Source organism: Phascolarctos cinereus, unplaced genomic scaffold (assembly GCF_003287225.1).
Source record: "Phascolarctos cinereus isolate Bilbo 61053 unplaced genomic scaffold, phaCin_HiC Scaffold_5;HRSCAF=322, whole genome shotgun sequence".
Lineage (NCBI taxonomy): Eukaryota > Metazoa > Chordata > Mammalia > Diprotodontia > Phascolarctidae > Phascolarctos > Phascolarctos cinereus.
Genome location: NW_027555958.1, coordinates 337,834,394 through 337,858,499, shown reverse-complemented (window position 1 = coordinate 337,858,499; position 24,106 = coordinate 337,834,394). Strand labels below are relative to the sequence as shown.

General features: G+C 36.7%; 1 protein-coding gene across 2 annotated transcripts; it reads left to right on the top strand.

The window, feature by feature from the left end:
• The first annotated feature begins 3,227 nt into the window (after positions 1 to 3,227).
• Positions 3,228 to 19,773, top strand: RBM34 (RNA binding motif protein 34). 2 transcript variants are annotated; one of them, XM_021000406.2, is made up of 11 exons: positions 3,228 to 3,311; positions 4,526 to 4,700; positions 5,392 to 5,534; positions 9,394 to 9,646; positions 10,528 to 10,587; positions 13,625 to 13,668; positions 17,741 to 17,824; positions 17,952 to 18,015; positions 18,299 to 18,338; positions 18,585 to 18,703; positions 19,418 to 19,773. In XM_021000406.2, the coding sequence occupies exons 1-11, from the start codon at positions 3,259 to 3,261 to the stop codon at positions 19,703 to 19,705; spliced, it is 1,323 nt and encodes a 440-aa protein (XP_020856065.1). In that variant the 5' UTR covers positions 3,228 to 3,258; the 3' UTR covers positions 19,706 to 19,773. The 2 variants fall into 2 exon arrangements, with proteins under 2 accessions (XP_020856065.1, XP_020856064.1); XM_021000405.2 differs by having other exon boundaries at positions 5,380 to 5,534.
• The last annotated feature ends 4,333 nt before the right edge of the window (positions 19,774 to 24,106 follow it).

Here is a 24,106-nt window from a genome sequence, read left to right as displayed (position 1 = left end):
ATGAGAAGCTTTCCTGTATAGTTTCTTAAAATATGATGTCAAAGTTCTTTTTTGGCTCATGGGTTTCAGTTAGTACAACGATTTTAAAATTATCTCTTCAGTCTATTTCCCAGGTCAGTTGGTTTTGCCTTTGAGATATTTCATATTTTCTTCTATTTTTACAATCTTTTTAAAACTTTGTTTTATTGTTCCTTGATGTCTCATAGAGTCATTAGCTTCCACTTCCACCAATTCTAATTTTTAAGGAGTTATTTTCTTCAGTGAGGTTCTGTACGACTTTTACCATTTGGCCAATTCTAATGTTAAAGGAATTATTTTCTTCAGAATTACTATGTAACTCTTCTTACCAAGCCCTTCATGCTCTTTTCATAACTTTCTTGCATAGCTCTTATTTATTTCCCCATTTTTCCTCTACTACTATTATCTGATTTTAAAAATTACAGGTAGAGCCCATCTCCTACAGGATTGCTCCTCTCTACCCTGGAACTGTGACAGCACCCCTTTTCTGTTTCAGGGGCCCCCTGGGAACTTTTTATGCCTTGATGCTTCCAGCCCTGATGTTCAGCCTCAGTCTCCTTACCTTCCTGGCCAGTGGAATAGTCCCTACTCCTTATGTGCTTCATCCTGGCCATCCTCTGCCCTACTGTTTTCCCTCTCTATCTTCCTTAGAATTCCTTGGCTGGAAAAATAACTTACTGTGAAATTTTCCTGGTTTTTCTGATCAGAATTCAATCTGGTGCATTTCCTAGGTTGTTGTGAAAGAAGTATGCTAGGTGAATTGGGAAAAAATGCTGTTACTTGGCCATCTTGATTCTGTTTCTTTATAGAAACTTTGAAATACAGACACAGGGGTCAAGAGAAACATTAAAAGTTAAACATGAGTAAACAATCATAAGGGATTAAATAAAGATAAACTCTTTACATTTTAACATGAGATAGTATTTGTGAAGCACTTAGAACAGTGCCTGGCACATAGTAGGTATTTAATAAATGCTACTTGATGATATCATATATATATATATTATGTATATATATATATATATATATAATATATAAATATAATAAGTGCTACAAGATGATACTTATCCTCTCAGAATCCTATCATCAGTGGTCATAGAGGGAGTCTAATTAGAGGTCCTGGGAGTTTTTTGTTTTTAATATTTTGATTATCTTAAAAGAAAGGGGTTTGCAGTTATATGAAATATAATGAATCCTATACAAACAACAAGGAAAGGTGGGGAGAGTGGGCAACACTTGAACTTCACCTTCATCTGAACTGATCAAAGGACGAAAGAATACACATGCAGAGGTGGGTTCAAAAATACCTTTCTTTCAGTAGGGAAACAAGAGGGAAAGGGAAGAAGTTAAAGATGGGAACAAGAAAGAGGATAGATGAAGGGAAGGATTAATCCTAAGCAAAATGAACTCTAACTCAGAGGGGTAGATTGCAAAGAAGGGCTTTAAAAAAATAAAGAATAAAAACTTATGATTGGGTTCTGAGTGAGAGAAAGAGAAGAGAAACAGAGAAGTAAAAACAGAATTCACCAAACTTGAACATTAGCGACAAGCACACACCTTCTCTCTCGGCATCCTCTTCTTTATAAAAAGGGGGAAGGAAACAGAGAATATGAAGTATAGGAGAATAGAAGGAAAAAACAATCATAACTGTGAATGTAAATGTGATAAATTCACCATTAAAACAGAAGAGAATAGCAAAATGGCTTAGAAAGCATAATCCAATAATACGACATGAAACACACCTTAAACATAAAGATTCACACAGAATTAAAATAAGGGGCTACAGAAAAATCTATCATGCTTTAGTTGTAGTGAAAACTTAAGAACTCTTGGTTAATCTAATATCTGTTCAGGATCCCAGAGACACAGGATAAAGCATAGTACCTCCCTCCTGACAGGTGATGGACTCAGAGTACAAAATGAGATACAGATTTTTGGACTTGGTCAATGTGAAAATTTTGTGTGCTTGACTATGTGAATGTACTACAAGAATTTTGGTTTTTTTGTTTGTTTGTTTGTCTCTTAAGGGTGGGGAGGTGAGAGGAAAAGAGTTGTAAATTCACCAAAAAAGTAAAATAAAATAAAAGTAATATTTTTAAAAATGTAACTTTTTTTGGAAGATAATTGATAATTTTGGACAATAGTTTTCAGTTGAGTGATGTTAGAAGCTAGGCAGAAATGAGTGGGGCTGGGCATAACAAAGTAGAAACAATGGAGTGATTCCAAAAAAATAAATCTCATTAGTTGCCTATAGCACTGGCCTTTTTGTTCCTCACAAGACACTGCCTCTGAGCTCAGTTCATTTTCACTTGGCTATATACCCTTTGCCTGGAATTCTCTCCCTGCTCATCTCAGGCCCCTTGGCTTTCTTCCAATCTCCACTCAAATCGACCTTTCTTTAAGAAGCCTTCCAAATCCTCCTTAATCTTAGTAGCTTTCCTTCTGAGATGATTTCTAATTTATCCTGAATGGAACCTGTTTGCATGTTGTCTCCCCCCTTAGACTGTGGGCTCTTTTCAGGGTAGGAGATGTTTTTGCCTTTTTTCATAATTCCAGAGCTTAGTACAGTGTCTGGCACATAGTAGATATTTAATACATGCTTGTTAATTTGACCCTTTTTACATCCTAGGCTTTTCCCCTAAAGCTCCTGATGAAGGATGCAGTTCCCAGGTTTAACAACGATGCTAGCTTATTAGTGTCTGCCATTTCTTTGAGAGGGGCTGTGCTAACATAGTCACCCGCCCGTTTTCTGAATATCGTCTTAAAAATTATCTATTAATGAATGCTTTTTGTTTCTACATTTCATTTATTCCTGAATATATTCTTTTCCCATCCCCCTAACCAAGGAGCCATCCCTGCTAAAAGTTTTAAAAAGAAAAAAAGCAGATCAGCAAAATTAAGGAACACATGGATCGTGTTTGAAAGCGCATTCAATACTCCCCATCCATAGTTCCCCGCCTCTAGAACAGTATAGGCAATATTCCATATTCACCAAATGGAAAGAAGGAGGTCGGTCCATTTTTTCAGCTCGCTAAGCTTGGGCATTATTCACTATAATTATATAATTATAACTAGCTATCAACAGGTTCAGAAAAAGACTAGATTTAAGCAGGAGAGAGAGGGAGACGCAGAAGGGAGGGGGAAGGGGCACTCCGGTCGGGCGGAAGTGGCGTCACGAGCACCCGAAGTTGCCAGGATCACGTGGCCCGCAGCCAGTGGAAGCGCTGTCTTGTCGCCGAGATGGCTACAGAAGGGAAGATTAAACGGAAGAAAAAGGAACCGACCGGAGATAGGTGAGGAATGTGCGTAGGCCAGCGCGCGGGCGCGGGCCGGGGGCTCACTCCCCTCGGTCCCTTCTCTTCCACCCCCAGGTCTTTGTAGAGGCCGGAAGGAGGAGGCCTCGTTGTCCCTCCGGCCCCCGGCGGTCCGTGATCCGTTCTGGAGCTCAGGTGGCCCCTCCCCGGTGAGATTTGGGGTGAGCAGACGTGCCATCAAAAGTCGTCCCTGCGACCCCGCCTCGCTCCGAGGAGCGCAGCATCTCGAGCCTCCCGCCCCTCCTGGGCGGCTGGGTGTCGCGGTGTAGAGAGCACAGGACTTGGAGGAGGGAAGACCTGGGTTCAAGTTCTGCTTCTGACCCAGAGGAAGTCACTTAGCCTCCTTTAGCCTCCTTTTCCTTGCCTGTAAAACAGGTATAATTACAGTATTTGCGTCACAAGATTGTTGTGAGCATCAAATATATATATATAATATATTTGTGTATATATACACATTTGCATACTTATATACACACACACACACCTCTTATACTGCAATATCTCTTGTTCAGTCTTCTCTTCCGGACCCCATTTGGAGTTTTCTCGGCAAAGGTACTGGAGTGGTTTGCCATTTCCTTCAGCTCATTTTACAGATGAGGAAACTGAGGCAAACAGGGTTAAGTAACTTGCCCATTGTCACACTGCTAGTAAGTGTCTGAGGCTGGATTTGAGCTCAGGCCTTCCTGACTCTTGACTCAGCACTCCGTCTACCACACCACCCAACTGCCCCAGGGATAGCTCTCTCTATCTCTAGATATATACAGATAGATCTATATCACTATATATGTGTATGTGTAAATATGCATGTATAGTTGTGCAAATCTTAAAGCTGTATATAAACAGTGGCACAGTGAATAAATAGCTGGACTTGAAGTAAGGAAGCCCTGGGTTCAAGTCCCTTCTTTGATTTATTTATGAATTTATTTATTAGGCACTTGTTATGTACCAAGCACTGTGCTAAGTGCTGGATATACTGTGAAAGGCAAAAAAAAAAGGGGGGTGGGAGGAAAGCAATAATTGGCTGTTACCCCAGTTAAGTCATTTAAACTCTTTTAGCTTCAATTTCCTCACATGTAAAATGGGAATAACAGTAGCATCTGCTTCAAAGGGCTGTTGTGGGGAGCAAATGAAATACTTGAAAAGCACTTTGCAAACAAAGTGCTATAAAGATACTTGCTTTTATTTCCTTCTAGCAAAGCAATGGAAGATAGAATGAGCAGCTCCTCATCTGGAGAGTATCAGGTTGGACAAGTGGCCAGCAGCCTGTTTCAAAACAAGCCCTTCAAGAGTGGCAAGAGCCACCTGGCGTCACTCTTCAGCTCCTCAGCTACACAAGTGCAGCAGCCTGTCTATGTGGCTGCTAGAGAAGTAAGTCAGAAAGTGATCTGGTGCCTACTAAACACTTTTTTCTCCTGGCTGGAATTTAATTTCACTGGTATAGTGAATTTTCTCTATGAACATACATTCATAGGAATTGCTTGAGGGTACTTAGAGACAAAGTGACTGCCCAAGGTCAGAAACTGCATTTGAATTTAGATCTTTCCTACTAAGAAGGTCTACTCTTTATCCAAAAAAGCCACTAGGAAGCCAACTCTATATCTGTTGTGCTATACCCTATGTTTATAGTTGGAAGGAATCTCAGAAGTCATCTAATCCAGTCCCCCCTCATTTTACAGTGAGGAAACTGAAACCCAGAGAAAGATGAGGTGCCTGTCCCACAAACATTAGTAAGAAACAGCTGGTCTCCTGACTCCAAATCTAGTGTATCATCATGTGTCAATCAATGAGTGTTTATTGTGTGCCAGGCACTGTGCTAATTGCTGAGGACACAAAGAAAGGTAAAAACAAATTTTTGACGACTAAGGAACTTAGAGGGGAGATGTGTTAATATTTAGGTGTATACAAGATGCATACAGAGTAAATGGAAAGTAATTTTAGAATGGAAGGTACTACCAATTGAAGAAGGAAGGGTGGGGAGAGGAGAAAAGAGTAGGATTTTTCATAAGTTGGTATTTGTGCTGAGTGAAAATTCTTAAATATAGCTTAGTTCCTTTTAAAGGCTAACATCAAGAAGAGAAAACATAATGAAGATGAGATTGCATCCCACAGTCAAGGAACTTGTGCTGCTATTGAACAAATGCCTGCAAAGAGAATTATAGTGAAAAAGGATCTCTCTGATGCAGATAAAATGTTGGTAAACAGGTCAGTACAGTGTCAAGAGACATATTTTCATGACTTTTAAAAACTGAAATTCTGAGGCCTGCAGTGTTACTCTTGCTCCTACCCTGTTTTTCTCTTAGAATGTAGGTTTTCCAAACTCCAAGGCCAGTGCTCTATCCACTGAACCTCCTGCTCCAATTCCAAATTCCAGAGAGTGGAACAGTTCCTATTCCAAAGGAGCTTATATTCTGTTGGGGAGACAACTTGTACCTCTATGAGTATATACAGAATAAATGCAAAGTACATGAACTGGGTGAGGGGGAATTATAGTTGAGGGGATCAGGAAAGTTGTAGTCTAGATACAGTGCTTCTTAAGCTGCGGGTTGCAAAAAATTTGGCAACAGTAAAAGGTTTCTGAACACACAATGACCAAAAATTAATTCTAAATCAAATGCACAATGAATCCAAGGTATTTCTGGTAGCACTTGCCTATGTGTGGAACTTCACTGAAGCCTTGATTCTGAACACAAAGCATGTGCACTTTGCACTGTGCCATGCCCTCAGGCACTGCAAGGGCAACTAATGCTGCTGAAAGGCTAGTAGAAAAAGTTTAAGAAATCCTAATCTAGAACCTGGTGCTTCAGCTGTATTTTGAAGGAAGTTAGGGCTTCTCAAAAGCACAGATGAAGAAGTGGTACATCCCAGGCATGGGAGATGGCTGGTTCAAGGGCATAGAGATGAGAATGCTATATGTGAAGAAAAATGTTGGTTTGGTTGGACCATAAAATGTGGAAATTTAGATTGTACCTGGGTTATGAAGGGCTTTGAAAGTAAGACAAGGTTTTATGTTTTATCTCAAGGCAGTATGGACCCATTGGGATTTATCAAATAGTAGAGTTATAATGATCAGATCTCTGACAAAGGAGAATACTCTGGCAGTTGTGGAGGCTGGTTTGGATTGGGGAGAGACTAGAGGCAGGGACACTAATTAGGAGGCTATTATAACAGTCTTAAAAACAGATGAGGGTCTGAACCAAGATGGTGGCTCTGGGAATAAAGAGGTGTATAAGATGTTGTGGAGGTACAAATTATAGGATTTGGCAACTGATTAAATAGAGGAATGAGGAGTTTAAAGTAACTTTGAGGTGACAGGTGTTGTGCCTTTGATAAAAGTAGGGGTATTTGGTAGAGGGCTAGGTTTTGGGGAAAAAATAAATTGAGGTTTGGACATGTAGAGTTTGAGAAGTCTTTAGGGCATCCTGTTTGAAATGTTCTATAAGAAACTGGTAATGTGAGATTTAAAGTTCAGAAGAGAGATTGGAGTTAGTTATATACACAATAAGTCTATGAATCATATGCTGAGGTGAGGGTTTGGAGGGAATGAATGCTGATGAGGTCACTAAATGAGAGAATGAGTAGAGAAGAGACTTGGAGAATGCTCACCAGGTGCAATGTGAGCAGTTAGCTAATTTTTAAAAGTCTCTCCTCCATGCACTCACCCATAAAACAAATACTGAATTCAGTAAATGTTTATTAAGTGAAATGTAAGCTCCCCCCAGTAGAATGTCAGTTCCTTAAGGGTAGTTTTTCATTTTGTCTTTGTACCCCTGTAGCCTAGTATAGTGCCTGCATGGAATAGGTTGCTGCTTCTTAAATGATTAAATTAAATGATTAAAGGCCTACTATGTGCAAGGCACTGTGCTGGGCTGTGAAGATGAAAAAATAAAAAATGGCACAGTCCCTGTCATTCCATCCATTCCATCCATAAAGCATTTATTAAATGTCTGTTGTAACATAACACTTACTAGCTGTGTGGCCCTGGGCAAGTCATTTAACCCCATTGCCTAGCCAAAAAAAAAAAATCTGTTGTATACTATACTGATAGATACTAGAGATACAAAGAAAAAAATGAATACAGTCCCTATGATTTGTCTGTGTTGTTTGTCTATCTATCTATGTATCTATACATGAAGAGCTTACCTTTTATTGAATAGAAAATGAAACTTGTAGGTACCTTGCAAGCAGGCAGTTTTAAAAGCTTGTCTTTATATGAATTATTTCCCAGTTGATAGTCAATGGATGTGAACGGGCAGTTTTCAAAAGAAGAAAAAATACTCTTAAATCACTATTGATTAGAGAAGTAAAAATTAAAACAACTCTAAAGTCCCACCTTACCTATCAGGTTGGCTAATATTACAGAAAAGGAAAACAGCAAATGTTGGAGAGGATATGGAAAAATTGGGACACTAATGCATTGTTGGAATTGTGGTCCAAGAATTCTGGAGAGTAATTCAGAGCTATGCCTAAAGAGCTATAAAACTGTGTACCCTTTGACCCAGCAATAACACTACTAGGTCTGTATTCCAAAGAGATTTAAAAAGAAAAAAAGACATTTATGTACAAAAACATTTATAGCAGCTTTTTTTGTGGTGGCAAAGAGTTGGAAATTGTGTGGACATCAATCAAACCATCTGGGGAATGGTTGAACAAGTTCTGTTATAGGATTGTGATGGAGTACAATTCTGCTATAAGAAATGATGAACAAGGTGGTGTCAGAAAAACCTAGAAAGACTTAAATGAACTGATGCAAAGTGAATTGAGGAGAATCAGGAGAACATTGTACACAGCAGTATTGTTGCCACCTAGCTGTCTGCAACAACAATTGACCCAAAGCCATCTGTTCTCTGAAGGCTACTGTTTCTTGTGGTTAGGGTTAGAATTTGGCACCATTCAAGGTAGGGAGTGATGAGAGCAAAGGGTCAGACAGAGATCTCTAGGAAGCTATGGTGGAGGAGATAGATTAGATTTTAATAGGTGAACTATAGAGAATATTGAAATAGTCTTAATAAAAGGCTAATATTTTTGATATTTGGAAGTAGTATATAATGTTAGACTATAAATTTTGAAATTCACATGGAAAGACTATGTTAATGTAGCACTATGGGTAGACTGAGGCTCTGTCTTTGAACAACAAGACATGGAAAAGTAAGGTTTTCTCTTAATTTTGTAAAATATCTTTTGATCCTCCTCACACTACTCTCTTTTAATATTCTGTAATTTACTCAAACTAAAGTCTACTCATTGTTCCTCTTTCTTACTTCTCATCTCCATTTTCCTGTCCTTTCTTCTTTTCTTTATTTATTCTGCCCTGAAGTCCTGCAGTGGACTCATCCTCATTTTTACCTTCTCTGTGAAGTTGTCAATAATGGCAACTGAAGTTACTTACCCCTCCTTCTTCAAGTTTCTCATAGGACTTGGACCTCTTATTTCCACTTACCATAACCTGATTCATAGTGGATTCTTATGTACGTGTCAAATCTCCCATATTAGATTGTGAACTCTTTAAGGGTAAGGGCTAGGTCTTATTTCCTTTTTGAATCCCTAATACAGTGCCTTACACATAGTAGGTCCTTAATAGATACAAGAATTTAATTTCTCATCTCATATATTATAATGACAGTGAAATTATTAAAGCATTTTCTCTCTTATTTTGATTGCTATTTAGAATTTCTAATAGGCTGCATTAATATAAGTTTGTGGAAGAAATGAAATTACAGTTAGGGAACATGGCTATTATGAATGTGGTATTCAGTATACATGTGTATTTATAGACTGAAAACTGTGTGCAGTGCCTAGAAACAGCATAGCTTGTTGTTATTAAAAAGGGAAGTACAAAAGATATGAATTTGCTAGATATTCATTTTTTAAAATAGAATATATCTTTATTTTTTAGACTTAGTGAAATAAGAACATTGTTAAAGAAAACTAGCCACATGTTAAATTTAGCTTTTTCCCACTTTTTGAAATATTCAGTTAGAAAAGTGATATTTCTTAACTTGTTTTAGACATACCATTATGTTTGGTATTCCTATTGTTCTTATGTATGTTTTGTCTTTTAAAGAGAAAGTGCTTTGGCATCTGCTGATCTTGAAGAGGAAGAAGAAGAAAAAATGCAAGCTAAACAGATGAAGAAAAGGAAAATAACTCAAGCTAGTAATAATGACAAAACAGCAGGTGGTAAAATACTTGGTAATTCAAATTATTCATTTGAAGTAAATAAAAGAAAGAAGATTCAAGCCAATGAGGCAGAGGAAAGAATAAAGAATAAGAGAACAGTATTTGTGGGAAATTTACCTGTCACCTGTAAAAAAAAGGTGAGTGAATATGTGGATTGTAGGAATTTATAGTAGTTTATTTTATCACATCTGAAGGGAAAAAAATAGTCCCCTGCCCTTCAGGAGTTCGAATTCTAATCGAAGGGACAGCTTACAATATCTACATACAAACAAGATCTCCCAGAATAAATTGAAGATAATCTTTGAGGGAAAGCACTAGTTTTAAAGGAGACTGGGAGAAGTTTCTTGGAGAAATTGGGATTTTAGCTGAGTCTTGAAAGAAGCCAGGAGGTGGAGCAGAGGAGAGTATTCCAGGCATGGGGACAGCTAACGAAAAAGCAGAGTTGAGAGATAAAGTATTTTGTCCAAGGAACAGCAAGGAGGCTGGTATCACTAGACCATAGAGTATGTAGAGGATAATATAGTATAAGAAGACTGGAAATGTAGGAGGAGCCACGTTATGAAGGCCCTAAAAGCCAAACAGGATTTTATATTCAATCCTGAGGGAAGTCACTGGAGTTTATTACGTGGAGGGGAAGGGTTGACTTGGTCAGACTTGTGTTTTAGGAAGATGGTTTTGATAACTGAGTAGAGATGAACTGGAGTGGGGAGAAACTTGAGGCAGGGAAGACCAACCAGAAGGCCATTATTATAATGGTTCAGATGAAGTACAATATATACACCAAATGCCAAGAGTTGGAATTAGGTTTAACTGTTGCACATATAGTATTGGTAAGGGTTTTTTTTCCTACTAAATTCAGTAGCTGGAGTGGATAGACCATTTGCCCTTTGACTATTCCTTTGCTTGAAATTTAGTGATTAAATATTAGTAGGCTACAAATTGTGGTTTCGTATATGTGTTATGTATTTAATTGATTTTTTTATCTGAAAATAGAATGAGTGTTTTGTTTCGTTTGTAGGAGCTGAAGTCATTTTTTAAAGAGTATGGACAAATAGAATGTGTGCGATTCCGGTCTTTGGTATGTTGTTCCCATTTAAATACTACAATAGTTTTATTATATATAAATCTCTTATTACCATAAAGATTGGTATAGTGGAGGTTGACTAAACTTCTACTTTCTGGATTGACCAAGTTCAAATCCAGTCCATGATGTTGAATGGCCTAACTTCTTATTACTGTCTACTTCCTATCTATTTGTTTTTGTCTAAGTTAATGTCTTCATTTCCTAGTAAATTGCTAGCTGTATTATTAAGGCTACCATTATACTTGACAGAAACTGTTAACTCTTGTCTACTGGCCATCCATTGACAGGGAAATATTAATGGATACTATTTTGTGTTAAATGAAGGAATAAATATAATTAAGACTTAATTTCATATCACTGTTTTCTTTTTCTCACCCTAAATGTCAGAATTATTCAAGGTTGTGTCCTTAGTCTCTCTGCACTCTATCTTAGAGATGTTATGTTACTCTACAAATTCAACTCCTGTCTTGGAAGTGACTCACAAATATTTGTTTCTTCTACCTCTCTGAAGTTCCTCACTTCTACATTTCCAACTGCTTGTTTATAGTTTCTACCAGTATGTCCTGCCAGCACCTTAGACTCAACATGTTTAAAACTGAACTCACCATCTTCCCTTATCTCCTTTCTCTCCAAACCAGTTTCTCCTTTTGACTTCCTTATTTCTTTTAATACCACCAGTCATGCAGGTTGCAAACCTCAGTTATATTTAACTCATCCCTACCCTCAAGCCATATAATACCTCCTTGATTCCATCATCACAGTGTCTCTTGAATCATGCCCTTTCTTTCCTGCCACCACCTTAGTTTAGGTCCTCATTATTCTTTGCCTAATCTGTTGCAAGAGCCTTCTAACTGGCCTCCCTGTTTCCCATCTCCAGTGTGTTCTGCATACCACTGTGCATTTAATCTTCCTAAAGTACACCTTTGATTATGCCATTCCCTTTTTTAAAAAATCTTCTTTGGCTTCCCACTGCCTTCTAAAGAAGATCTGGGGGAGCTAAGTAGTCCAGTGGGTAGGACACCAGCCCTGGAGTCAAGAGGACCTGAGGTCAAATGCGGCCTCAGACATATAACACTCACTAGCTGTGACCCTGGACAAATCACTTAACCCCAATTGCCTCACTTAAAAAAAAACATCTGAACTCATTAGCCTGAGATTCAAGGACCTTCACAGTCAAACCTAATCTAACTCTTACACTGTCATCACTCACTGTAAAAATCTTTTTTATTTGGTGAACATGACTCCTGGTCATTCCTCAAATGTGACCTACATTTTCTTCCACATCATTGTTTAAGCCATTCTTTTCTCCTGTGATGGCTGTTTTCCTTTTTTAAAGGTCTGAAATCCTACCTATTCTTTAAAGCACAGTCCAAATACCACTTCTTCCATAAGGCTTTTTGCAGGGTAACCTCTTACCTGGAAATTTTATCTTCTTCCTCATTCATAATTAGCAAATGCATCGCTCATAGAAAGTGCTTCATAAATGTGGGTCTTTTAATGAATGAATCTATGGCATTTTGTTACATACTGCTTTGTACAGTATTATGTTGTTAAGTCACTTGTCAGTCATGTCCAATTCTGTGTAACCTCATTTGAAGTTTTCTTCACAAAGATACTAGAGTGATTTGCCATTTTCTTCTGTAGTTCATTTTACAGATGAGGAAACTGAAGCAAACAAGGTTAAATGACTTGCCCATTGTCACACAGCTACTAAGTGAGGTTAGATTTGAACTGACAAAGATAGGTATTCTCAATTCCAAACCCCGTGCTCAATCTATTACACCATCTAGCTGCTCCTGTGTATTTTATTTCCCCTGTCTGAAAGGCCGGGGACACTCATGTTCATCGTTGTGTTCCACAGAGCACTTAGTGCTTTGCGTATAGAAGACACTAAATGTTTTTGAATGAATTCATAAATAGCATTCAGTTACTTCTCCAGTTTCATAATTATTTGTTCATAAAGTTTTCCAATTTGTTGGGGGTTTTTTGGTAAATAATAGTTCCTCCTTCAGTTAATAATATTTATGCCTTTTAAAAATAACAGAATCACTTCCCAGTATACTTCCTCTGCCATGAATCTTTCCTTACAGCAAAGAAAAATGTAAACAAACCTCAAGCAAAAATGCATATACATCATTCCACACCCTTAGCTCTCCACCTTACTACTGAGGGGGCAAATGTATGTCTTCTGTCTTCCCTGGAATCAAGATTGATCACTTTCATTATCTTGAAATTGGCAATGTTTTACAGGTTTCATTTACATTGTTTTGCCACGTCTAAGTAGTTGTGGTTTGCAAAATAATTTGGCAGAAGCAGATCTAATTTACTACCTAAAATTGAGAATAATTATGAATTTTATATTTGGCAAGTAAGTGTCTGTCACACAAGGTCAGGAAGGAATACAAAAGGCTCTCCTACATTGGAATTCTATAGGCTCACCTCTACGCAGAGCTGAAGTTGTACATTCGTATTTGTGGAGGAGACACTTCTGTTATAAGTTCTTATGTTACTCATCTTCAGCATTTACCTAAGTGGGGCCTCAGACCATTTTTGCTAATTTCTTATGGTATATTTTTATCTGTCATTAACAAAAAAATTTATGGTTTAGATTTGGTTGATATGTTAGTTTTGCTGAATTCCTTTTTTTTCTCTTTTTGCTTTGTTATACGGTATGATTTTGGGTTGGGGAGATACATTGGGAAGTGCAGGTAAACGCAAAAACAAAAGACATCAATGAAATTCCTGTTAAAATAGCATAAAACAATCCACAAATCCCTAAGAGATGAACTCCATGATAAGGGCAGCTTCATGCTTAAGGTTTTGTGTTTTTTTTTTTAATGAAATTATTTGAAACTTTTACTACTGCTTTTATTTCTTTCCTCTAGGAATATCTCCAATTATAGTGTAACAAATTTCATATTTTGGCTTTTTAATATAGGATAATGTGTAGACTTCGTTTGAAATTTTCTTTCTTTCCTGTATTTAAGATTGAAGAAATATTTTAAGACTCAACATTTTTTTTGTTTTAAAGATTCCAGCAAAGAGCACTTTATCCAAAAAGATTGCTGCAATAAAGTAAGTTAATTATTAAAGAAAAAGTCTGTAAGTTAAAGCCTTTCTGCCCTCTTTTCTTTAAAATTTTAAGTTTTTACTACCTAAGTTTTTATGTATTGCGGTGTAATATTTGATTAATTTCCTTGTGTTGCAATAATGACATTTATTATTGAAATCCTTTAAAGTTTTTGAAGTATTTTTCATAATTATTTTATTTTAGCCTCATAGTAACACTATAAGGTAGGTCCTACAGGTGTCATTATCTGCATTTTACAGATAGAGAAACTTAGGTGATCATTTGCATTTCCTTATGATTGAGTTACATCCTTCAAGTTTCTTAGGCAAAGCAGTTGGTGTTTTTTTTTAATTCTGAGCCCTTTTTTTCCCCCAAAGAAACTCTGTTTATCACATAGTTCATTAGGTTTCCAAACTAGCCTTTAAAGTATATTTAACCTATGATATACCTGAAATTTAGGACTTTACTAATAGTACTAAAAAACCTACCTACCACATATAACAATATTCCCATAGATAAATATATTTTGAATTTCAATTTGTGACCCTGGGATCACCCCACCCAATTCCTTTATTGAGATCCATTGTTTTTGAGTGCTTTTCTTTATTGCTCATCATTTTGTTGATTGGGGGGGGGGCCCACAGTAGCCCATGCTGTCTTCAGGAAAGTCTATTCTTAATTCCTTGTCTGACTTGTCATTTTTACTTAGAGGCCATAAACTTAGAAATATAGTTTGCCTTTATTGAAGGTGATAGTCACATTCTGCCAGTTCAGATAGACTGTTTTTTTAAAGTTAATTTTTTTTTCCCCAATTACAAGTAAAAACAATTTTAATATTCTTCTTTTCAGATTTTGAGTTCCAAATTCTCTCTCTTCCTCCCCTCCCATTGAGAAAGAAAGGAACCTGACATAGGTTATACATGTGCAGTCATGCAAAACACATTTCTATGTAAGTCACCCTGTGAAGGAAACAGACCAACTCCCTCCTCTTTCCCCACCCCCAAAAAAAGGAAAGAAAAAGTATCTTTGATCAGATAGACTCTTGAGGTCTTTAAGTTTATCCCCATAAACTTAGAATTTGGCTGCTCCAGGACAATAACTGTTTGTGTGAATACTTGTCAAAGGGTTGTGGGAAGCTAAGTACATTTTGCCTCTTGTTTCTCTCTGGTCCATATGTTACTAGACTCTCAGAGAACTATTGAGAGTAATGTACTTTAGTGCAGCTGTGCTGCCTTCTGGTTATAGGTTATTTCTGCTTCTGTAATGTTGGTGCTTTCTGTCTTGTTAGTGAGTTGATGATTTTTTTTGGTGTTTCCTATAACTAGCTGTAGAGATGTCTCCATTCCTTCTCATCTGTGCCCTCTTACCTGGGTTCCTATAAGTCCTTCACCATGCTGGAGACGTTCCTGTTTCTTTTAGTGCCTTGGAAGCACTCGGGCAGCATTTGGGCTCCCTGCCTCCTGTCTTCCGTTTCTGCTTACTGACTAGCCCACCCGCCCATCACTCTTGTTTTTGACCCCATTTTTCACCCATGTCATCAGTATTTACAGGTATAGCTTGCTTGTGCCTATTGTCTTTTCATTACTCTTCAAGTTGTCATTTTAATTCTGCCAATTAAATGTAAAGTCTTACACTTGGGTAAAGTGTTACACTTGGATCTTTTAAAAAATCAGCTTCACAGATGCAACCTGGTAGAGACATGACAATTCAAGCAGTGTGCTAGGGTAGCATAAGTTAATACAAGCATAGGCAACATTAAGAAAGGCTTGCAGTCCAAGAATAAAGGTGTGGTACCCATCTTTTACTCTGCTTTCATTTGATCACATCTGGAGACTGGGTTCAGTTATAAGTGTTATATTTTAGGAAGAACTTTGATAAGCTAGATAGTATCTGGATGAGAATTCCCTGTCCCTGGGCAAGTCACTTATAACCTCCCTGAGCCCCAGTTTCCTTATCAATAATATGAACTAGAAGGCCTGAGATCCTATGAAATCAAACTTTTATCAGATGTGTTAGACTTAAAAGATTTTTCCCCCCTTTCTTCAACTTCTCTTTATTCCAGCTATTGATTTAGTTTGTACAAAAGCCTTTTCTTTTTGTTTTTTTTTTTTTTGGATTGAAACTGTCAGTTTTGTCTTTTATGGTCTCTATTTCTTGTTGGTTTAAAATTTTTCCCTAGCTATGGGTCTGAAATGTATTACCATCAGTTCCCTAATTTCTTTATAATGCAATTTGTTACACTTGGGTCGTGTGTCCTTTTGGAGGTTATTATAGTATAAACTGCAGGTCTGTATTTTCTTTCTAATTTTTTTAGTGTTCCAAGCAGTTCTTTTAGGAAGATCCACATATACACTAGGGCATAGTTGCATATTTGATTCTAGATTTTGTTTGTCTAGTCTGTCCCTCTGATCATCTCTGTTTTGGGATGAGCATCATATTGTTTTGATGACTGTGGCAGCATGGTAAAAGCACTTCCCCTAATTTGATCTAGCTCATTGTCCGGCTGTAATGCTCATCCATTATATTCTTATTGTTCGATTAATTCAATATACCTTTAAAGCTACATCTAGCACTTAACACAGTGCCTGGTACATATTAAGTGCTTAATAAATACTAACTGATTAATAGATTCATCTGAGTGTTGCATTTTTCATTCAGTGTGGATGGTTAGACTAATCTCTTTTTTGTATTGCTATGGATTTTAAGGATTTTTTCCCTGTACTGGGGTTTGGTGAAATTAATACAATGTTATTTGTGAATAAGAACTTATTTGCTTGTTTTCACGTTAAACTGAAATGGATCATTGAACAAAATTATGTCTATAGTCATATTTGTTATAGAGGCAGTATATTTATTTTTATATGGCAGACACTTGAGGAGAGCCATTGAGGCAGCCTTTGGTTCTACAAGAGAAAGAGCTTTTTAAAAATCAATAAGCAGTTGAAATAGTGAAGTGTTATATTCTTTATTCTTGGTTCTGTGAGTGTAAAGCTGGGGTGTGATACAGAAAATCATCTGTGAAAGAAAGGCTATTAGGTCCCATTTATGTTTTCATCGAGGCTACCTTTCAATAGACAACAATCGTAGAAAAAAATTTATAGAGATGAGAATACAGACATATATGAGTTAGTAGTTGATGATGTCTTCTTTTGTGTCTCCCTCCTTCCAGCTTTTTTTTTTTGTAGAAGCACTGTCTTTAATCTTTTCTATTCTACTGGAATAGAATTCAACTCATATTCTATATCTAGCTAGTCCTTGGTCACGCTTCATATACCATCCAATCATCCACTAGAAAATCAGGGCCTTTCTGGGCATTGTGCCACCTCTGCCTCTTCTCTTTCCCCACCCTCCCTTTCTAACACTCTGGAGACAGTAATCACATCAATATTACTCTGATACTGGGAAGGACATAAGAATCAATTACCTTTTGGCTCCACTAATGTATTTCCGTATGACTTCCAGTGTCACAAACTCTTCCTTGGCCATTGCTCCCCTATGTATGTTGTCATTTTCTGCTAGAATATTGTAAGCTCCTGGAAGCCAGGAACTAATTCTTATTTGCATTTGTATCCTTAGTGCCTAACACTGTCATATGATAGGTGCTTTTTTATTTTTTCATTCCTTAGATTCTTCTCAATGAAAATTGATCCTGGAATGTCTTGAAATCTTGTCACCTCTATTACAGATTTCTTCTCTGTATTCAGTCAGGTTCAGCAACTGTTGCCAACTTAATTTGCTTAAATGTCATACCTGTCGTTATTCCAGGCTTTTATTACGAGTCTGGCTCACCAGTTTTAAATTCCAGTGTCCTGGAACTCTCCATGGATAAGAGTCACAGAGACAATTTACCAGTTTTCTGGTACAGTAGCTATTTGTAAGGACAGGTTATCTGTTTAAATTATTGTCCCACAATTTGAATAGTCTCTTTGTATTTATTTTTACATATTTATATAAAGAAACAATTTATTTTGGGAATAGTTGTTTATTGAGTGTTGACCAAGGGTAAGGAATAGGAGCATGTACATGTATTTATATTTTACAAAGTAAAAAAAAATTCCATTATCATTTTTTTTTAAGACGTGAAGTTCATCCTGAACAGAAGAGTATTAATGGTTATGTTGTTTTTAAGGAAGAGAGTGCTGCTGAAAAGGCCCTGAAAAGGTAATTTTATATTTTGATCTGTTACCTCTAAAGTAAAATCTTGTCTTTTCTTTTGGCATTCTTAGACAATCTTTGTCATTTGTTCTTCATTTCTTTTTTATAACCATCTTTTTCATATCCTTAATAGAAATGGTGCTCAGATTGCAGAGGGATTTCCCATCAGAGTTGAACTTATATCTGACACTCCTTTGGTAAGTTAAGATTGTATTTTTAAAATTGCTGAATTCTATTTAATATACTTTTTAAAAGTGACATTTAGAAGAAGGCACAAAATGACACAGGTATTTTGTCTTGACCTTGGTCTCCATTTCAGAGTTGTAGTAGTGCTAGAAGTGCTTTCTAGCTATATGAGCAGAACTATGTCATTCAATACTAGTCCTGGTTATATAGATATCCCTTGATTTTATTTCTGGCTTTTATATTCTTCCCTACCCCCACCCCCATTAACCCATTAAACTCAAATTTTTGTTTCAGAGGGGCAAGAGATCAGTGTTTGTGGGGAACCTCCCTTACAGTAAGTTTTTTTTTTCAACTGTTCAAATTAACATTTTATCTCTAGAATAATTAAGAATAAATTAAAATAAGAAAAAGGTTTTTTTAAAAAATAAATATTGACTAAATTTTTGATTTAAAATTGACTTATAATGAAAATGTTAACTTACAGGAAAATGTACTAAAATAAATTTTGGTTTAGATATCCTTTAAAAAATTTTTTTTAATGTAATAAATTATTAACCTGTTTCATTGAATTTGCTTGCAGAAATTGAAGAGGCTGCTATTCAAGAGCACTTCTCTGACTGTGGAAGCGTTTTAGCAGTAAAAATTGTGAGAAACAAAGTTACTGGTGTTGGCAAAGGGTGTGGCTATGTGCTCTTTGAGGTATGAAGATTAATGCATTATAAATATTTGAAGATTAGCTAAAAGAAAATAATACTGGGTTAGTGCTCAGCCTTATATTGTTAAATCTCCATCTCAAATTCTGTATTAGGAAAAAATAATGCAGTTCAAACCCCATTATAATGAGGACCATTACAACAAATACTTTTCTGACAAAAAAATTTCCTAGTAATGTTTAAAGTCTATCTCTGACAATACTTATTTGTATCATTTTTTAAATTTTAAAAAGTGTGAATTTATGGCTCAGTTTTCCATTTTGAAAAATGGAAATAAAACTTCGCATTAGCTTATAAGTAAGCTTTGGGCTTCGAACAAAATATGTCATCTACAACTACACTGTATCAGAAAATTACAGAACTAGAAGGGACATAGAAGGCATTATAACATAACTCGCCCTTATTTTATAGATGAAACTGAGGCCTGGTGACTTAAGGCCATACAACCATTATAGTATTTCTTCTAGACACTTTGATCTTTAAAGTCCCTGCCTTGTTATTTTTAGATTCTCCTCCTGCTATATCTGTTGGGTGGGATTTTAGGGGTGGCCAGAAAAAACAAACTAATGGATTCTGTAGCCTTAAAAATAAAAAGTAACTGCTCTAGTACATTAAAATTATTTACTTCGTTTCCGTACACATGTTTAGTTTAGCATGAAATCTTGTTTGGTAGTAATTAATCTTTGAATTATTTCCTCAGAATACTGATGCTGTACAACTTGCTTTGAGATTAAACAACTCTGAATTAATGGGAAGAAAACTACGGGTCAAGCGTTATGTTAATAACGAAAAGGTTAAACCATCACATACTACAGGCAGAGTTTTGGAGAATTCCACCAAATTTAAGCACAAACTTAATTTTCCTCCTAAAAGTACAGGACAGCATTCCAAAAATACATTTGCTGGAGAAAAAGCTAATCCCTTGAAAAAGAAAAAGAAATGGCAGAAAAGTGGAAAAATTAAAAAGCAAATGGAAAAACACAAATAGAGAGTCAGTCTGAGACTTTTTTTAGTTGTTGGATAATTTGCTAATAAAATTGTGTTTTATTTAATAAATGTGAGAACTGTTAATTTATAAATAAGGTATTGAAATCTGGACAAGCAGCATATTTTAAGATTTAACATAGAGTTAGCTCCTCAAAAGGAAGGACTGTGATTTAATATAGCATTTATTTCTATCATGGTAAGTGATATTTTTCTAGTTGCATGCTTTTTCAGTGTTCTTTCCAGCATAATGTTCTGCATATTTTTTTTGATATGCATCTGCTGTTTTATTTGTGTAGGGACCTCCTCAAAGTAGACACTTTACAACTGATAGGGATTGGTAATTCCTGAAACTTCAAGAGTCTTAAAATGTTCCCTGGGGGGCTGGAGGTTTCAGTGACTTAGCATAATCACATAGCTACTATATGTCAGACTCTATTACTGTTATTCTAATCCTGTAAAATGAGCTAGCTAATTTTTAATAACCAAATATTAGAAATTATGCTTTAATTTCTTATTCATTAAAAACAATAATAGAATATTATTAAAATTGGCTAAAAAGTAAATGTTTTATTTAGCACAGTGATTGGCACTATATAAATGCTGGTTGATTAGCTAATATTAGAGATGGTTCGTATGGGGAAAATTTGTCAAATTTAATAAAAATCATACTTTAGAATACCACAAATCTTTTGAAAACCACAAACCTTTTGAAATCACATGCTTATGGGTTAAGTGATTTTCTCAACTTTCCTGACACAATATTTACTCATTAAAAAAACATAACTATCTGTATTCCTTTTCCTTGCAATAATCATGTAAAGCAGAAATGCATTTGTGATCATCATCATGAATGAAGAAACTGATGTTAAAATCTGAGTTTCTGGCTTACTCATAATCACACAGCTAGTGAGTTGCTTTCAAGCTGAGTCGAGATTCAAAGCCAGATCTTCTTGTCTAGTGTTTTTTTCATGATAATATGCAGAGTAGCAGTTAATTTATATTATAAAAAGTATTGTATGGCAACTTTTAAAAATGACAAACCAGTTTCTGTATTCCCTTTGATGATAGATCTTGAGTCCTGTAGGGTTGCTGACTTTTTAAGTGGAACAAAAAACTCTTTGATCACTAAGTTGTAACCAGCTAGAAAGAAGCCAAAGTAAAAGAACTTGAGATAATATTTCAAATGAGATAAATGTAAAATGCTTAGCACATTGCTTGGCACATAATAAGCCCTACGTAAATGTTAGCAATTGTTGACCATTATAGAAGGGATCCTTGTTTGGTTATGGCCTCAGGTGTATTTCAACACAGATTATGTGATACTTTTGGTAGTATATATGTTTATATACAATCATGGTATAACAGCCATGGTATGGTAAATGAGCTCTGGACTTGCAGTCAGAAAGATCTGGGTTCAGATCCTTACCAAAGCACTTTATGACAAGTTACTTAACCTCTTTGGGCCTCAGTTTCATCATCTGTTAAAAGGACTCAACCTCTAAGGTTCCTTTGAGCTCTAAATCTATGGTCCTTTGAGTTTGCCATGGATAGGATGATTAGATATCTTAAGATGTCATGAGTCTCTCTGCACTTATAAGTCAACAAGTGGATGAACTGGAGTAATGAAGAATCCCTTTACAACATACAACCTTCAAAAGGGAGAACAATTTTCTTCTACAGAGGAAGAGGCACTTACCAGAGTTATGATCTACTGAATAATATCAACTTCATTTCCATAGTGCTTGCTTTAAAGGATACAAAATGCTTTTCTCATAACCCTGTATTGATTGAATGGGGAGATATTTGAAGCAGGGAGCAAAATTAGGAAGCTATTGCAATAGTCCCAAGTAAGAGATGCTGAAGGCTTGAACTAGGAGGGTTGGGGAGTGGCTATGTGAATAGAGAAATGGATATGGGAGTACAATCGAGATTGGGCAACAGTTTACACATGTAATAGGAGGAAGAGTTAGGAGTCAAAGACAGTGGTGAAGCTGAGACTGTAGGTGATGAAGGGTTGACCAGCAGTGAAGAACTTGTGGCCTCTAGGCCACATGTAGCCCTCTGGATCCTCAAGTGCAGCCCTTTGACTGAATCCCTTAGATGACTGAATCACTGAAAAAGTAAATCAATCAAAGGGCTGCACTGAGGAGCTAGAGGGCCTGGAGGCCACAGGTTCCCCACCCCTGCCCTTAACAGATAAGTTTGGAAGAGGAGTAGGTTGGGGAGAAATATGAATTCAGTTTCTGACATTGACTTTGAGATATCTATGGGACATTTAGTTGAAAATGTCTAGTAGTTAGTGATAGAGGACTGGAGCTCAAGAGAGAAATTGAACCTGAATATACAAGCCATTTGTATGGAAGTGCTAATTTGTTCTATGGAAGCCAATGAAGTTAATTGAGAGTATAGTGACAGCTAGTTGGCCCAGGGGATAGAACACTGGACCTGAAGTCACAAAGACCTGAGTTCAAATCTGGCCTCAGACACCAGCTGGGCAAGTCACTTAACCTGTCTGCTTCAGTTTCCTCATCTGTAAAATGGAGATAATAGCACCTGTCTTCTAGGGTGTTTGTGAGAATAAAATGAGATTATTTGTAAGGCACTTTGCAAACCTTAAATTATTACATAAATGCTAGTTATTAATATTATTATTATGACAAGAGGATCTGGGACAGAGCCTTGGGTTATATCTACAGTTAGAAGTCATGACATAGATGATGATCCAGAAAAAGAGACTAAGGAGTGGTCAGAAATGTTGGGGCATCAAGAGAAAGCAGTGTCATGAAAACCCTAAGAGGGAAGAATATTTAGGAGGAGGTTGTCAACAGTGTCAAATGCTGCAGAGATTTCAAGAAAGTTGAGTTAAAAAGCCATTAGATGCAGTAGTTAAGAGATCATTTGTAACTTTGGACAGAGCACTTTTAGTTGAGTGACAAAAGTAGGAGGAAGCCAGATTACAGGGAGTTGAAAAGCTGGTAAGAGAAGCAGAAATGGAGGCAATGCGTGTAAATAGCTTTCATTAGGAGTTCACCAGAAGGAAAGAGATGAAGATGATAGAGGGGTTGGTAAGATATTGTAAGGTTTTTAGAGAATGGTGGAGACTTGAGTGTGTCTGTGAGCAGTATGGAAAGAACAGATAAACAGGGAGAGGTAGAAGACTAGAGAGATAGATGGGATAATTGTGAGGGTGGTCACCTGGAGAAGACAAAAGGGACAGAATCAAAGTTATACCTGGAGGAATTGACCTTGGTGAAAAGTGGCTCCTATTTAGAAGAGGAGAAAAGGAGTCAAGAATAACAAGGGGTTTTGAGTTGTAGAGAAAGTTCATGGAAAATGGTCTCTATTTAGGTTTGGAATAGGTGCTGTGGGGATTGGGATTGAGAATCTGTAAGAATCATGAAAAATTAGATAACAGATGTATACTGGACTCAGCAGACTTGTTTGCCTGATTTCCTCCATTCTGTTGAGCAGTACATGGGTAGCAGTGGAGACAGAGGTAAAAGTGGTCCACAGTTGAGATTAGTAAAACATGAGCATCACAATAATAAGGGGGCAAGGAAGAGGATGGTGTAGATTTGAATTACAATTACAGTGTAGAACCCTTGAACTATAGGATCAAGGTTAAGAGAAGGAAGGAAACAAGCATTTTAAAGTACCTATGCTTTGTACACCTGGAGGGGAGGCATATGAAAATGCAGCTGGTGATGGTGGTGACCAGGGGTGCAATGTCATTTGGAGAATTATAAACTCTCTGAAGGTAGGGACCATTGTCATATGGCTCTTTAGTGTAGTCTACAGCATTAACTTATGGTAGTACTTTTGTAACTCAAGTCAGAATGGAGGCAAGGGGAATCCCTCCCCCCCAAAAAACCCAAAAACAATTTGTAGAGACTTCTTTCGTCCTTGTGATTGCAAATATTAATTTAGAAATAGACTTTTTTTATGTTTGAAACTAGGGCATGGGATGAAGCTAGATTCCCTAGGTTTAAAAGTAAATTAGAATTTAATTTAATTCAGCATACATTAAGCATTCAAAGAGGTGCCATGGATACAGTTCCTGCCTATAAGGAGATTTATATTGTGCTAGGGGTCCACCAGGTGAAAAGGTGGTACTAGCAGATGTAACATGTATATATGTAAGTAAAAGGTAATTTGAACAGGGAAACAGAACTTGTGCCTGGGGAAAAAGTGGTAATTAAGAGAAGAAACAGAACCTTTGTGAATTGGAAAGACAGTTATCAGTATGATGTAGTGGAAAGAGACTTTGGTATCAATAGCAACGTGACTCCCAATCCTAGCTCTCCCATTTAATGCAGAAGTAACCTTGAGCTTCCACTCCCTAGGGAAGCCACCTCTCAGGGCTGGTTCCTCATCTGTAAAGAGAAGGGCTTAGATAATCTCT

What these genes read in the sequence shown, in the direction of transcription:
- RBM34 (XM_021000405.2), top strand. Translation starts at nt 3,259, where the DNA reads ATGGCTACAGAAGGGAAGATTAAACGGAAGAAAAAGGAACCGACCGGA. An exon ending in AAGGAACCGACCGGAGATAG is followed by an intron (nt 3,312 to 4,525) that starts GTGAGGAATGTG and finishes ATTTCCTTCTAG; the next exon opens with CAAAGCAATGGAAGATAGAA. An exon ending in GATAAAATGTTGGTAAACAG is followed by an intron (nt 5,535 to 9,393) that starts GTCAGTACAGTG and finishes TGTCTTTTAAAG; the next exon opens with AGAAAGTGCTTTGGCATCTG.